This window comes from Streptopelia decaocto (assembly GCF_964273445.1).
Source record: "Streptopelia decaocto genome assembly, chromosome: 4".
Lineage (NCBI taxonomy): Eukaryota > Metazoa > Chordata > Aves > Columbiformes > Columbidae > Streptopelia > Streptopelia decaocto.
In genome coordinates this window covers 22,278,038-22,295,595 of record NC_138658.1, presented here as the reverse complement: position 1 = coordinate 22,295,595, position 17,558 = coordinate 22,278,038, and the positions used below count along the sequence as shown (strand labels likewise).

At 38.6% G+C, this 17,558-nt stretch overlaps 1 protein-coding gene across 3 annotated transcripts in view; it reads left to right on the top strand.

The window, feature by feature from the left end:
- Nucleotides 1-17,558, top strand: part of NR3C2 (nuclear receptor subfamily 3 group C member 2) — a 204,189-nt gene that overhangs the window by 111,085 nt on the left and 75,546 nt on the right. For all 3 annotated transcript variants that reach the window (XM_082050436.1, XM_082050435.1, XM_082050434.1), the window contains one exon: nt 1,959-2,098. In XM_082050436.1, coding sequence (XP_081906562.1) covers nt 1,959-2,098 — 140 coding nt within the window. The remainder of the gene's footprint in view (nt 1-1,958; nt 2,099-17,558) is intronic.

The window sequence follows — 17,558 nt, the reverse complement described above, 5'->3', positions numbered from 1 at the left end:
GTATGAAGACTAGGAAAATTTTTGCTGGTCTTAGGAAGAAATGGGAACATGCAGCATCAAAATTACAAATGCCCCAAGACATTTTGGTGGTATGTCAGACTTGAAATGTTTCCCTTTTCAGACAAATTACTGTGTTTGCAGTAAAAGAAAAAAAATACCAGGGAGTTAGTTTTCCAGGTTATTGGCATTTTCTCTAGAAAGCAGACACCTTTTGAGGAGTTTTGTTTAGTGAGAGGCTTGATGTATGAAATGTGCTGGAAGGAGAAAGTCCCATTTGCTGCCTAAACAAATCCAAATGCAGCACTGAATTACCAGCGCAGTCTTGGCTAATCCTGAAGTAGGTACCTTTCCTTAAGGATAGATTAATGCATAAGGTGTGACAGTGACTTGAGCACACAGAACTTATTTTAACACCCATTTGGTGAGGCTTTCCTTTGTCTCTCAAACAGATGAGCTAATGCCATCACCTAGCAATTACCAAGTAGTGTGATGTTATGTAATGAAAGTATAAATAGCATGAGGAATAAAACTCGTAAATGTAACAGACTAGAGAGCAGACGAGCAGAAGTACTGTTTGGAACATTTTGATTAGTATCCGAATGCTGTCATTTTAAAAGACATTTAGATTTGATGTTACAGTAAAGCTGCAGGCCAGGAGACTTGCAGTCCTTGATGTGGAGTGACATTCATGCTGTGCCCCTGGATAAATCACTTGGCCTCTGTGTATCTCTTTAAAGGAAGACAGAAAATTGGAAAAGGGCAATGTGTGCATACTTTAAATTTCTTAATCAGGCTGGTTATCTTATGTTTGAATTAAAACTACCTGTGAGCTTCGTTTCCCAGTAACTGGCCAACAAATAGCATATGACCTGCAATTTGAACTATCAGATTATTTCACCACTGGCTTAAAGTCTTTTAGGGTTGTTTTTGTATTAGTTTGGCAGCATTCAGAGAGATAACGTGGAAAAATGCAAGAAGTCACATTTACCTGGAGAAGAGAGGCTGTACGGAAGGAAAGACTCTCCTCAGCCCTCCAGAGGCATGGGAGGGATCCAAAGCTTCTGTCTCCTTCAGCATCTAGCACTTTTCTCCAGGTGTGCCCATTACACAAGGGTGGCATTTCCAGCTCCTGGTGGAAAAAGGGAGGGAAGAGACTCACTGCATCATGAAATGTGACTTGTTTTTGAAGAGCGCTGTCTTCTAGAGTTGCCAGTGGAAAATACTTCCTAAAGATGTCTTCAGAGAGTGGTGGTTTTTAAAACACAACAACAAAAATGCCCCATGCTTTAAGAAAGCTAAGCCATTTTAAAATGGCTAAAGCTGGGTTTACAACATGCATCGGTCTGCAAAAGTTTGGGATGGTGTTTGAACCTCCAGTGCTGCTTTTCTGGCACCTGCAGTTGTATGTAAGGGTCTTCTGTATTTGCAGAATGTAAAATGGCTTCAAACCTACTTTGGAAGTAAGCTGTCAAATTACAGAAATATTAGATACTCCTCAAGCACTACTGTAGTGGTTAATACAGTAGGAATGTGGGCAGGAGAGGGCATACCAGTTTGTGCTACTTCATCAAATGGCCTTAGTGGTTTTATTGCAGGGATTCCTTGACTGTAAAGGCTTGAAACAAACAGAAAATTTATAGGTCACAGCCAGAGTGGTTGTTTGGTTTGTTTGTTGTTTATTTTCAGTTTTAATCATCTGCTACCAATAAAATCCACTGTCCTTGTGGTAACTTGTGGCATTAACATTGGTATATTATGGGTGTTTTAAAACAGACAATAAAAATACTGCACTTGCTAATTAAAGCAATTCTTATATTCAACCAGAAAGAGTTGTGGTTTCCTAATTGTTAGGTGCCTTGAGCAATATACCTGTTATAAATTCTTAATTGAACTTTGCATTACGGCCAGTGTGATTTGAAATATTCATAGCTGCTCTGCTTCTTTTTTGTTTCCTCCAGCTCTTCATTGAGAAGTGTATCAACTGGATCTTCAAGACCTTCCAAAGTGTGTTTGGTGTGTGGAGATGAGGCATCTGGATGTCATTATGGGGTGGTTACATGTGGCAGCTGTAAAGTTTTCTTCAAGAGAGCAGTGGAAGGTAGGAAAACACAAAACAAAATATAAACAAAAAAGACAAAATATATGAGTTTTTTTAATAGAAATTTATACATACACATATGTCTCTCTGTGTGTTTTCTGCTGTTGATAAAGTTTTGTGTTGTTAATCTGAAAAAAAAATGTTGAATGAACTCCAGTTATGCGTGGTATAATTTTTATAGTATATGCCAGGGTATTTTCCCATGTACACCTTCTAAATGATGCATTGTTTCATACCACTGCTGAATCAGGCTGCTTCTTTTCTACTCCTGTTGCTTTTTTTTGTTTGTTTGGTTGGTTGGGTTTTTTTGTTGTTGTTTTAATGGACACAGATGCAATTGATGTAAACCTCCTCCTGTTTCTTCTGTACTGGAGGATGAACATGGTTGTGTCATCAGGCTTTGACAGCCCCATAGGACAGTACGCTTCACTCGGGTCAGTTGTGTCCCTGTGGGTACCTCCAGGGCTGTCGACTCAGCAGTGCCTCTGGTTTGTCTTTAGTGACGGAGAAGTGGCTTTAGGGCACTGTGGTAGATTGGCGAGGAAGCAGGAATTGATTATGGGGCATTTCTTAGGAGTAATTTCCTTGATTAAGGACTAGGATTTTCATGAGGACTGTATTTTTAAAGCTTTGTACCGGAGCATTTGGCTGCCATCTCCCGATTTATGTTAATTATGGTATAGCTAGATTTTCCTGAGTATCTCAACAAAAAGAAATCAGGATATCTGTGCTGTAGGGCCTCTGGTAGATGTTTCCTCTCTCTGACTTTAGTTGTTAGGGTAATAGAAAATTATTGTCCTTTATAGACTTCATAAGCAACTGCTTCAAGTGATAAAAATTAACTTCTTAATACCTGATAAAGAATAAGACTTCATAGCATGTAAAGGACGTAAATACTGTATAGGATTTTTTAAGTCTTTGCTGATGGGTAAATGTTCTTAAAGCCACTGATGAAGCAGGTGATATCTACTTACTGTTTTATTTTCAAGAAGAAAAACCTAGAAGGAAGAAAATAGGCTCTTAATACAGTGTCCAGCTTATGTACTGAGAAGAGCAGGACTATATGATGTGATTAATTTCTTCTGTGGTCGTTAAATGCTGAAGGTAATAAGAATTTAGCTCTCTGTTAAGTATACCTGGAGGGTTCGTGTGTCACTGAATTCAAGACCTCATGTAATATCTCTAATCTATTTATCTGTCATCAAAAGTGTCAATCTAATTGAAATGAACTTGCCAAAGTTATAAGAACAGGGAAAAGGTTTCCCCCTTCTGAAAGCATCTTTGACTGTTGTGCAATAGCTGACCTTCATTCTTGAGTTGTCAGTTGCTTAATGTAGCACATGAACTGGAAAACCCTATTTATTTTCACTGTGTGATTTCCTCCATGTGCCTCAACACCACATCGTGGGTGGATATTCAGACATCTGTGTCTGAGCTGGTCTCTGAATCATGAGGATGTTTTTTGTTGTGGTGGTGAGGTTTTGCATCTACACGCACACACTCTGTGAAGTGACAGCACCTTTTATTTTCCTTTTTCCTTTCCTGCCTTCCAGGAAAGTTTCCATCTCAGTCTTAAGTCACTGTAATTTCAAGGTACTCTGTATCTACGTTTACCACATCTCTCTCTTTTGATGTCCTTTCTGACATAATCTGAGGGTTATCCCTATCCTACCCTACCAAGATTTATGAAAAATTGCCAAGGATTCCCTTTAGGAGTTAACAAAGTAGCAAGCCTACATTTCCAAGCCTCAGAAGCCAGAACTATTAGGAAGGAGATACTCTGTAATCAGGCATAGAAATACATTTTAAAAATGTAGTTAAAAGTTATCAGTAATTACTGAAAGTTTGAGTTAAGCAGAAAGCTTCAAAAAATTAAAGACAAACCAATCCTGTCTTCCCTCAAGATTGAAGATGGGAGTTTTAAATTAGCATAGTATATATTTTTTTAGCATTATTATATTACCATACATGTTCCTACCAGTGGCATGTGAATACTGTCTAGACTTCTGCTTGATATGCTCGTGACTGTGAGCTCTTGATGCTACCAGTAGCGTTGTTGTTATGCAAACATTGCAAAATTGGCTTGCAGTTTCTGTGTTTATATTTTCATTTAAAAATATACATATATATATATATATATGCATAAAACTACAATGTAGAGTATTAGCTAGAAAAAGACATAGCAAAAACATGGTATATATTTTGGCTCCAAACATCCTGAAAGTATCAATGTGAATAAAAATCTGTGTAGATAGTTTTGTAAAAACAAAAATGTTTTGTAGAGTCATCATAAATTTTTCCATCAGGTGTATGACCAATAAAACAACCAATCTTCAGGTTTCCTATTTTAATTAGAATATTTGTAATAATTACTCTGGTGTATCATATGTTCACGAGGATGTTTTTGAAACTATGATAGTTCAGTGCATGGTCTAAATAAAGAATAAATCAAAGCTGGAGAACTACCTTAACTGTAGATCCTGCGCCTACCTGTCTCAGCTCTGAACTAAAGCTGTGTTCTTTAATTCAGTTCTTGCATCCTTGTCTTTCTTACAAATAAAACAGTAGTACTCCCTTTGTGAACATAAAAACTATTTTCTGGGTAATTCATCAATACATTGGCTAATTTATTTGAGTAAAAATTGATTGTTCCCTACCTAGAAGAGTATAGTAAAAAAATGGGAGACTTCTCATGTTTCATTCACTATTTCTGTGAAATTGTGTGTATGGACTTTTTAAAGATTTATGAATATTTTCCCACTTTTATTTTACACACTTCATATGTGTGCACACACATACACTTGCATTTCTTATCTGGTCCCCTAAACATTCTTCAGTAGAAAGTGGCACGAGAAATTATAATCTTTCAAAAATAGCCTCTACTTCCAATTGTTGTTAAAAATAGTAGCTACAGCTGGTGCCATTTTCACAGAACGGAAGATTGGAAGGGACTTCTGGAGATCATCTGGTCCAACCTCCCTGCTTAAGTAGGACCACTCAGAGCCAGACCATGCCCAGGTGGCTTTTGAATATCTTAAAGGATGGAGACTTCACCACCTCTCTGGGCAACCTCTGCCAGTGGTTGGTCATCCTCACAGTTACAAAGTGCTTCCACTTGTTCAGACAGATCCTCCTGTCTTTTGGTTTGTGCCCTCTTTGAATGGAATGACTCTGCTCCTTCAGTGGGGGGAAGAGGCTTTTTGTTACTAGTTTTTACTGATCAAATGCAAGTTCTGTTTGGTTTAATTTTAAAAGTAACTTACTGATAGTCCTTCAGAAGATATCACAGGATGGAAATGGTAGGAGAGGTCAACGGGTATTGAGCTGGAAAGACAAGAACAAGTGGGGAGACAAATTGTGTCAAAAAGCATGGAAATGGAGAAGGGGGATTTGGAGAGAGCACACCACCTAGTTCTTTGGGTCTCAGCTAGAATTGCTGATGTCAGCTTGCACTCCTCTGAAATATTACAGAACCAAGAAACTATAACAGAAAAGAACAAGTGTGTTGAAATTTAAAAACTAAACAAGAAGGTCCACAGCAATAGATACTGAAGCTTGCATTTCCAATCATGAATCTAGTAATTGTATTCCCAGTGAATCTTACTTTTGGGGACTTGCAAGAAATGTCTAATGAATTTATGAGAAGGAGAGCGGTAGACCAAAAAAGTATTAAAATGGGTTTATTGGTGAAAGTCCCAAAGTAATTTCAGATGGATTTCATTACAGGGATGTAAATTATCGATGTGCTAAGTTTTAGTATCAAGTAAGCATGAACTTTTTACCGACTGACTTGATGAAAAGGAGTCTGGTATGAAGAATGTGAATGTGTCATTAATATAAATTTGATCTGCCTTGCAAACAGTAAAATCCTTTAACTATAAAAATGTTGATAAATGGTGCCACTGTAAAAGTTAAATGACATTTGTATTTATAATGCATTTTTACCTAGGATAACTATATGTTATGACTTTCTAAATTACGGATATGGCCAATCATAAAGTTATTTAAACTTTAATTTATGATAATTAATGGGGTCATATGCTGAAAATACACTGTATTGCAAGGGAACCTAAAGCACCTGGGCAGTCTTATCTTATCTTCTTCCAATGAACCAGCTTTAGGGAAAGAGGGTAACAGGCTTGAAGTCAGAAATCACAGCTGTTCTTGCGTATGCTTTGCATTTTTAGTCTTCATTTGTTCAAGTTCCAGACAAGTATGAGGTAATCTGTCCTAAATCAAAATTACATAGCTTCTTTAGATGCTAAAGTTAATCTTTCATTCTTCCTTTGGCTTGAACATAAGAAAAGTGGAAGGCGTTTTTTTTCATCTCCAAATGGTGCTACAGCAAAAATGACCGTGTTTTTCCAGTTATTTTGCAGATTTGCTGTGAGATTTTTTTGCTACTTAAAATGGGAGAGCTAAAAAAAATGTATTAGCTATGGGGAAACTTGTCTTTTTTTTTCTTTTTAATTTTTGTTTTTAATGCAAAAATGTGATGTTCAGTAGATTTTAGATCTTGCTGTTGATTTGTGGTCCAGGAGGTTCGCCTTGGAATCATAGAATCATTTAGGTTAGAAAAGACCTTTAAGATCATGGGGTCCAACCGTTACCCTCGTACTGTCAAGTCCACCTCTAAACTGTGTCCCTAAGCACCACATCTACAGGAAACATTTCATCTGTTAATTCCCTGTATGAAGACCATGTTCTTCAAAGCACAGCAGTTGGGAGAAGATACTTGGAAATACAACAAATATAAAAAGATAACCTAGAAATATTGCAAGATTACAGTAGTAGCTGAAGTGTTCTCCCATGCTATTTCAAGCTGGAATACTGAAGATTAAAAACAATTCCCACATTTTAGAACTTTAAAGCCAGTTTTGCTATTTTAAGTCAGAAACATTTAAAGTCTCTTCACCTCTGAGGCAGAAACACAGTCACAGCAACAGAAGGTTCTAGGTTTGCATTTCTTCTTCACCTGAATGTTTGCTACTTTGGTATTTAAAGTAGGGGGAAATTTGGCTGGCGGAAATTTTTTAAGACTCTAATCTGATGGCATCTTATTTAAATGTTCTCCTGAATATAGTAAATGTATTGTGCATCTTAGCAGTGTAGTAACAACAAAATCCCCCTTCACTGTGTGTTTGTACAGCAGATTATCCAGGACTTGGTTGCAGTGGTGGAAGGGATGAGATTTCTTGCGTAGCCACCTGTGGGGATTTGACATAGCTGTGGGACCCCAGACTGCCCCAAAGCCAGGGTACGGAAAAGACGTGATGTTCTTAGTCTCTCTTTGTGCCAGGCTGCTCTGCAAACACAGCAACAAAGCCAACCTGGGCTGCAGGATTGAGGGTCCAACCCTCTAGTCACCTGAGGTGACTCCTAATCTGCCGTGTGAGGATCCGAGGCTGATCTTTTTTCCGTAACCAGAGAGATCCAACAGCCTTCTAGAGACTCATCTTCGCATGAAGGATTGCATGCTGTTGCCAGCCTGAAAATTCAGTGGTAGATAAATTCAGTTCTTTGGCAAGCAAAGGCACCGTGCAACCATTTAGCAATGGGCCAGATGCATAATATTCCAGTGATGCTGTTCTTTTTTTTGGTTTTGTTTGGAGGTATTCTGCAGTCTCTGTTTCCAGAAGGCCACACAAGAAGGAAAGTAATGTGTTGCACACATTTTTTTCAGAAATAGGTTATCTTCCTATGGTTTTCTTATGCACTGTAGCTGAAAGGGCTTCCTAGGGCTCTACACTCCCCAGCGGAAAACAAAGTGAAACTAAAACCTCTGTGCGTGCCTCCTAAATTTTTTCATTTGAATTGAGGTGGAAAAAATACTAAAGTACAAGGTTAAATTCTGGAATATGTAGCTCTTGAATAATTTGCTTAATTAATATAACTTAATATTTTTTTTCCTGGTGAAAAGGAAAGTTTACCTTATTGACCATTTAAAGAAGCAGATTTTTTTTTTTTTTTTCTGAAATTGATACATTGTACAGAGGTATTTTCCACACCATTTTGCAGTGTGTGCACCCATGAATTTTGCAGGTCTATATTACTAGAATTAATTATACATACAGTTCTTCGCTCTCCACTCTTCTGTTCATTTGCTGTAATGGAGTCAGTGATTTTCCATCACAGGCTGCAATTTTCCTTTTATCCACTTTCATGAGGTCAGTGGCCTCTCTAAATTCGACATCACTCAGTATAGATGTCCATATGTTTTCCTAGAAATTTCTATGTGGGATTTGAAGTTGACTCTGTTCCTGACCTGTTGCAAGAATCTGTTTTACAACCTATCAAACAGAAATATTAGGTGAAGAGCAAGCAGATGGGTGATCTGCTGAGGGCAAGTGAGCTGGTCAAATTCATGTAGCAGCTGCTACTCTTAGTTGATATGCTATGGTTAATAGGTGTCAAATAAAATTTAAATAATAAAGTCATCATACGTTTGAATCTGCCACCATCCTTCTATGCTCTCATAGATATAAAAAGGACTTTTCCTGGTTTTGGCTCTGGCAGGCAGTATTACTCAGTAAAACAAAGTTTTCCTTCCTGCTCCTAGTTGGCTTTAGTTTACTAAGAACCTGAAATTTAGGAGGCTGATCGGAGGAAGGAGCTAGAATTGTTTCCACTGGGACCCCAAAAATGGGAAAAAAGCAAGCAGCTTTAAACCACAGACAGGGAAGATTAATTAAGGACGGAGTATGTATTACGACTGAATATTTGAAAGCTGGAGAAAGGTGAAATGGGAGGAAGAGCTTTCCTTGTGGCTCTTGGAATGTGTGGCCTGCATGACAAACTCTGATGCTCAAGAATAAATGCTGGATGTATGTTAAACATAGAGTGCAGTGCTAACAGATTAAGTATATTTTGTCAGTATTTCAGAAAGGAGTGGGGGGAGGTTTGGGAACCATCTAGATCAGGGGTGTCAAACTAATTTTCACTGGGGGCCACATCAGCCTTGTGGTTGCCTTCAAAGGGTCAAACATAATTTTAGGACTGTGTAAATGTAGGAGTAGTTATTGATGTGGCCCCTGGTGAACATGAGTTTGACAGCTCTGATCTAGGTGATACAGACTCTTGGTTTTAGAAAAAAGAATAGGCAAGTTTAACACCTGCAATACCACAAAGAACCATAAGATGGTCAATGTCTGGGAGAATGATTTGGAAAAAAAAAAAAATTACATCAAGTAAGCTAAAAATTTGCATTCATTATTTTCCAGAGGCATTAATGATTTCTTCCATTGCCCAAGACTTTCCAGTGTTTGCAAGATTTTTGTTGTAACTGTTGTTTACCCAGCAAGTGGGTGTTGCTGTAGAGAGGGAGAGATGAGCAGAAGGTTGAGAATTTAAATCTGGGCGGCTGTCTAGCCTTGCAAAATGCTCACACAGTGCAGTCTGCATGCAGCTATTCTTCTCTGCACTCTTTTGTTTGTCGTCTTTGTTTTATGAATACTAATTTCTAGACTGGTTCATCTATAAAAATATGTTCAGTAGGTGATAGCCTGCACAAGCAAAATATGCAGTAAACACGACATGTGTGCAATGTCAAGGTTGGTTTCTCTTACATAATGGCCTTCCGTCGCTACAGATTTAAGCATCACACGGGCTTTCACGTGTTTACCTTCTGCATCCTTGTGAGAGGGCAGATTTTGGCATTCTTATGATGGATGTGCAGGGGAACTGAGTTGCAGTGAAATTTTGCTTGTTTGTTTTGTTTGTTTTTTGTTTTGTTTTCTTTTTTAATATGTCACAGGGTAACACTCTGGTAGATAAGAACCTTCAAAGGGGTGGGAAGGCCCTGTGAGTGCATGCTGATTTAAGAAAGCCATAAATATTTTGGTTAACTGAAAGATCAAATGTCACAGCTATTAGTTTAGTGTGTTCTTGAATACTTCAGCTGCCTTTTCTTTAAAAAAAATAATGGATTTTTTCCATATGCCTCATGTAGAAGGTAGAGATGGTGCTTCCTGGAAAACTCATCTTTCAGGTAATGGTTTGAAGATGACCAAGCCATTTGTGTTACATGATTATACAAAATTCATATGTTTAGATGCACCAAGTATGTCAAGCAAACGGGAGTATTCACGCCATCATGGTATAACTGATGCTTGCAATGCCTATCTGGATTATTGTGTATACTTCTAGTTACTGCCATGTTAAAGGCAGTTAAAGTTGAGTAAACAATTCAGGAGAGCTTCTGAAATGATCTGGGGAATAAAAATTTATGTTAGGTGACTAAATGCTTTTAGCTCTTTTTAGCTTACGCAAAAAAGGTCTGAGTTGGGACATTCTTTCTGTCTATAAATATTTCACAGTTGAGGAATAGACAACTGAGAGGCAAGAAAATTTATCGTGAACTAGGAACTGTATGGAAATAGGAGTAAATGGGTAAAAATGACATTAGCTAGTTTGATACTTTGAGAAGGCAGCAAACCACCAAAAAGAGGGACCCCTAGGGGTATTTTCCTGAAAGGAGTCAGAGGATTTAACTACCTACTTTGAAATGGAGTAGATGAGAAATAACTGATGTATACTATAATATGGTCTGGTTATCTGTGATAGTAAAGGATAAGCTAGAGAGGTCTTTTTTTGATTAATATTGTGTCCTGGTAAGGCTGGAGAGTTCATTTGACTCCACAAATGAATTAGGTAGAAGTAGTAAAGAAAAAAAAAAAAAAAAGGATGAACCCAACTAATACATTCCACATGTAATGATGGCTGATGCCCAGATCCTTCTGGAGGTACAGGACTCAAATTTTCAAAAGTTGATGTCAAGTGCTCAGATCTTGCATGAGGCAGAATTGCTTTGTTGTAGCAAATGAACATCTGTCTCCTGAAATGCCTTTTCTCAGTTTGAGTTCAGAAGAAAGCTCACCGGAGTGAAGTCCTTTTGAAATAATTCCATCTGATCCAGCTAAGCATCTGCAGGAACCCACAGACCCCATCAGGTGACCTGATCCTAGGTTATATTTGCTGGTAATCCCCTCAAGTGAGAGCCTGGCTCCTGAGAAATCGTCTATAATTGAAATATAATTGCTGTTCTGTTTCTTTTTGGTAATGCCTAGTACAATACAATAAATGAATAAAGCATTTAAATTGGAGTTTACAATTGGACATAAATACATGTACAAGATCGTCCCTATCAAACAGCATAAAACACTTAAAATATCATAAAACATCCTTAGTTGGGTCCTTTAGCTCCTTACAGCTATGGCACTGCTTCTGAAGAGATACAACTTTATAAAATGCTGTTATGTACCTGCCTTTGCAGCCTATCGAACCAGTGTTGTAATTTTCACTTTTAGTATCAAATAGCACTTCTCTTCTACAACCCTCATGGTGCAGAAAATTTTTAGAGCCTGAAAAGACTCTTCCAGTCTCAGGTTAAGTGGATAAGAGCTAAAAGGGGATAATCCTGCAAGATGCCTTCAGCAAAGCAATGTTAGCAATAAGGAATTTTGCACTGTCGTGGCTAAAATAAAACCTTAATAGATAAAACATCAAAATAAATATATAAATACATAAAGTAAGAAACAAACCCATCTTTTTGTACTTCCTAATCCCAATTTAAATAAGAGGGTGGGCAAACAGTCTCCAGACAGAAAAAAAAAAAAAAAAAGTACATACAGATCTGTCTGTTATAGATAGAGGGAACAAGGCATCTGCCAGCATCTCGAATATAAATAGAGTGGGAAAAGGTAGTGGCAAATCTCCCATTGCCTTAAAAGAAGCCAGGATTTCAGCCTTTTTTTGCGGCAAAGTTTTAGATTGTTGGAGGTGGGGAGTGCCTCTGTTAGGTTGGAACTGTAGACTTAGGCAGTTTTGTCAGGGTTTTTTTAGAAACAATAGTGGTCCGTGGTCAGCTTTGAAGCCCGCAGTTCTTTATTGTTTAAGGAGAAGAAATTCTGTAAGACAGAATTATTACCTAGTTTTAACCTATAAAATTGTTTGGTGCCATCTCTTGTGGCTGAGTTGCCCAGTCCAGGGCACTATGAAAGGGAACATGGGTCAGTCCGTCCATTCCCACCTATTTCAAGGATGATAATGATGATGCGGGGCTTTTTTACACATTCTGTCCATACTAAGAGCAAGCAGAAAAAAAAGCAAGTTTCTGTTCAGTCTCCTCATGTGCTGGGTGAGGGGATACCTGGAGCTGCCAACACTGATGGGGAGCTCTGTGCTTGCTGCAAAATTGATGGAGCAGCTCAGGCAGCTCTTGGGGTGGCCAGGACATGAAGGTTCTTAGCATGATGAACATCACCTGCACTTGTGTGATGTAGGTGTAGCTGGAGCCTGAAGTTGGTGTTTAGGCTCGGCACAAAGCAGTTGAGAGCATGTTCATGCGGTAAGCTTGGGATTTGTGCGTGCTGTGGTTCCTGCACAGTAAAACTTGCTGATGACCTGCTGCCATTCACGGACAGCATGGCAGACCCTTTTTTCTAATGGTTTGGAGTGGCAGAGCCCTGTGAGGGTGTTTTCTTCTTCTACCCCTCGCCGCATCTCTGTGTGGGTTCCGGTATTAGGTGCAATGGTGGGTTTGGGAGTTTTTATGCTGCTCGGGTCTTTTTCAGTTTGCTTTTTTAAAACACGTGTTAGGAGGAGAAAAATCAAGTTTGCAAAATCACAGCTGAATGTGAAAGTAATGAATGCTAGTGGCCTGCATGGTCTTTGTTCATTTGTGCCACGTAATGATTTGTAATTCAGCCTTAATTACACAATCACATACAACTTTTTCCATTAGACCTCTCCCTTGTTCATTGAGCAGACTGGATAATGTTCAATTAATGAGTAGCTATTCAATATCTTGTATTCTTCTCATTGCTCAATGTATGGTCCTGTGCCTTCACTGCTGATTACTATTCATCCCTTGCTCAGAAGACATAATTACTCATTTTTTACAGAGCTTTTCTGTGGTGTTCATCACTATAATATCAAAGTGCTTCACAAACATTGTTTAATTTATCCTTGCAATACAAGATACGTTGAGTGGTTATTACCCCTGTTTTACAGTCGAGGAGTTAAGGCACCAATTAAGCTCAGTCCTACCCACTGATTTGGGGTTCATGATTTGTGATATCTGGGACCTTAGAGGACAGAAGTACTTGGCATTTTATAGCACTTAATATGTCCAAAGTGAAATTTCCATTTATTTTACTAGCAGCTATGATTGCTTCAACCACTGCAAATCGGACTCTGGATCTCAAGTTGGATATTCAGGAAACAAGAAGGACAATTAGTGATTTTTCTTGCTTACAAAATAAATCCATGGCAACAGAAATGCAGTCCGGTTCCCCAGGGCACAATTCAGCTGCCTCAGGCACTGACTTTCTCCTCCCTCTCTTCTTTATGTACTTTGTTTTTCAGTAGCAAGTAAATGGACTCTGAGGACAAGAGTCCCTTCGATGATGTGGTCCTGATTCATCCTAAATCACCATCCACATGGTGGATGATGGATAAGGTAGAGGTCTGGCAAGGTGGGACTGAAGGTCTAGATGTAAGACATATTGTAGTTAGAAACTTCTTGTAACCTGTCGTGGGGATCAGAATTCAGGTTTTGAGGTGTTGGGAAGTCTGAGACTTCTTACCTGCTGAGCCAGCATCAACCAGAGCAAGATGGTGGCAATATTGATGATGGTGGTGCTTCCTGGGAAAGCTACTCACAGCTCAATATCAGCAAGGTGCCTCAAGGTTTTAGGAGCTGTGCCAAAACCGGTTACTGAAGTGCATTTGGGAAGCCTCTAATCCAGCTTTTCTACTACATACTGATGCTTGTATTAGAGGGAGTTTGTGTTAGGGTTCCTGTGCTGGTTTGACTGAAAATGAGTTAGTTTTCTTCATGCAGTTAGAAACATTTCTTTTTCATAGCTAGTACGCTCATTATTTGGACTTAGTTTGAGAACAAGCAGATAACACCCCAGCACAGAGATAATGTTTTTAATTGCTCTGGTCTGAGAACCAAGGACACTCTGCTCTGCCCACAGGTGTGTGAGGCATCGAGGAAGGGGGCATGGATGGGGCAGAGCTTGACTGACATCCAGACTGATCAGTGAGAGTGTTCCATCCCATTACCATCATTCTTTGTATGTAAGGAGTCAGGGCCTTCCGGTTGGCTCTGCTCTTCCACTAGCATTGGGTGCGTTCTGTTGTGTGCCTTGTTTTCTTCTTTGCTCTTTTTTTTTCTTTTGTTAAAGCCAGGGGAGTTTTTCATGCAGGACGTTTAGTCCAGCTTTTGCTGTTTTGCAGAGGCCTCTGGGCTTTTCTGCCTTTTTCCTCTTTTCTCTCTCTGGGATCGGCTTTGGGACCAGGTGCTGTTTCCTGGGACTGGCTGTTCAGTGTGTTTGTGAGGAATTGCCTTGAGTATATTTTATTTCTATTTATATATATATATATTTACTAGTAGTGTGTTAGTGTTTTGTTATTTTATTAAACTGTGTTCATCTCAATCCAAGTTTCTCCCTTCCCTTTTGATTCTCTCCCCTATTTGGGGGGTGGGGGAAGGGATGAATGAGTGGCTACCATGGTTGTATTGCTAGCTTGGGTTAAACCATGGCAGTTCCTCAAATTCTTCCTTACCTTTGTTCTTACAGTACATACCAGTGTTTAGTATTTTTGAACCTTTAAACTGTGTGAGTTTTCTGCACAACTTACTGAAACACGTTATGTGCTTATAGCTATCATATTTTCTAAACATGCTGTAGATGTTTCACTTTATCATTTTTTCTTTCTAGAAGCTATACTTTTCTTCCTGTTGTTTTGTTTCAAGCTTCCTTGTTTAACTCTTCCTCTAAGACTGGGTATAGCATTTCTTTGATATGGAAGCTATGCCTTAATCACTTTGTGCCTTTCAGACTACCAAAGGCTGTGCTAGTGTGCACAGGTTTATGAAAGAGCACCATTTTGTCTCAATTAACTTTGTCCAGATGAGAGAACACTATCATATAATCAGAGAATTGCTGAGGGTGGAAGAGACCCCTAGAGATTATCTAGGCCAACCCTTCTGCTCAGAGCAGGTTGCTCAGCATTGTGTTCTGTTGTGTTTTGAGCATCTTGGAGGGCAGAGTCTCCACAGCCCCTCAAGGCAACCTGTTTGATCATCCTCACCAGAAAAACAAAGCAAACAAAAAACCCCACATAACCAAAAACTGCCAAAAAAAACAAAGTATTCTTGATCTTCTCGAAGACAAACACGGTATCAGTGTCCTTACAGTCCTTGGGAGCATCACTTGATGGCCATGACCTTGCAAGGATAATCAAGGGTGGTCTCTCTGTGACATGAACCAGCTCCCTCAGCATTGCTGTTGCAGCCCATGATGTCCCATTTGTTGTGAGCTTCCTAGGCTGATCCTCCTCCCAGCATAAGTCTGCCTTGCTCCAGACCTTCCCTCCACTGTATCTTTTCAAAGCAAAAGGATCTGCTTTAAATTTAGTTGATTCTTATCTAGAAAATATCCCTGGCTGAGGGGCTTGTTTTTTGGTTTGGGTTGGGTGTTTTGTTTTTGTTTCTTTCTCTGCTTTACGCTGATGGCCTTCACAGTCTGTCAGTGGACAAGTAAACAGCTCAGACCAAAAGAAGTGAGTGCAGGAGAAGAACGGCCAGTGGTCAACTGCTAGAGGAGCTTCTGCCTGGACCTCACGGAGATCCCCAGCTGACTCACCCTGCTAGTTAAGCTGTGGTTGCAAATGGGAAAGGCAGACTTAAAAGCTCTGTCAAGTCAGTGTGATACTCTTCCTCTCAAGATTGACTCTCATGCTTCTTAACACATTATTTTTTTTCTGATTTATTGTATAATAATAGTAAGTCCATGTACAGATTTTTGTCAGTGGTACACCAGATGACCAATAATAGGAGCAGAAAGTTGTCACGGAGTTACTGTTTTGGGCAGTAGGTTTTCATGTTTATTGAAACTACTCAATGATTCTTGCCTAGAAAAGGGTACCTGACGAAATTTAAAAGGACTAAACAAATGCCTCAGAAAATAAATGTGGAAAGGTTAGAAGTTTATGCTACAGATTTATAATGTAGGCTTATTTTCAAGTCACAGAATGAGAAAAAAATACCAGAAATGGAAATAGACCCTACAATAGAAAGGCAGATGCATTATTTTAAAACGCAATATGACGTCCATAAAACAGAAAGCCAGTATAACATTGGGTTAAAGAATTTTTTTTTTTAACTTTTGTTACTATTCTTGCAAGATGCCAACAAAAGGCATTAATATTTGTGTTATTGACCATTCTGATAAACAGACTATTTTGAATTCTTGTAATTTAATGTTTCACACCTTTTCCAGAAAAGGCGCTAATTACTATCGGCTTTAATGCAGTTGTATCAGATTTCTACATCTTATCTCATTTGCCTTTAATTCATCTTTATTCTTGCTGAAATCTATATACAGAATATTGGAATTTTCTCCACTTGCTTCCTGTTAGTGGCATAGTTGCATTCATTTGGGCTACTACCAGGTGTAAGAACTAGAACACAGCTTTCTCATTTGCACTCACCTATTTATCTTAACTCACCTGGAAACTGGTTTAAGTTGCACTCTAATACGGAAAAGGACTCGATGTTTTGTACTTACTTTTGCAAAGCCCACCCCCTCATTTCTTTATACGTAACAAATAACTAACGCAACTCCTGTATTGGAAGTAGACACATGGCAAACAGTTCTTGCACTGTCAGAACAGAGATGCTTATTACAGAACAGGGTGATGGATGATATTAAAAAAGATAATGTTACTTTCTTAGGGGGGGAAACTGTACAATACTGTGTGTAGGAACAGATCAGAACAACTGAGCTGTAACTTTTTCTAACAGGAAGAATTTAAACTGTGGTTTGAAGGCTTACAAAGCTGTTTCATGCTCTGCACAAGTGCCCTGCTAAGCCTTTTCTTTATTATGCTGGGACAGTGGTTTTTTTAAGCTAATGCCTTTGGGGAAGAAGTGCAATAGTCCTGTACTTTCAAAACTTGGGCATTTATGAAAGTTTTCTATAAACATTTTAGGAGTCTAACTATATTATTCCATTTCTGAAAGGGCATTTTTTGTCCAGGGTATTTAGCTGTAGATGAGTGTTATTATGTGCATTTTGACAGATTTGTGCTCTAATTTTTTTCCTAAGAATAATTATATATTTGGAGCTAACAATTCAATCATTTATTCATCCACTTTACCACGTGGACTTAGCAAATGGACTTGTGTTAGCCTATACAGCATATCATGCATGCAAATTCCACTCTTAACAATACTGCATGAAATTATATAAGTGATAGGTACTAATTTTCTCTGATACAACAATGATAATGATGGACTATTGGGGAAAAAAAAAATAAGTGCTCCTTAGGTTGTGTGCACTGGCATACTAAACTATTCATTAAAAAAAAAATTAAAAAGAGAATGAGAGACACTAACCTATTTAAAAATGATGTCTTTTTAGTAATAAAGAAAGAGGGTATTCCCATG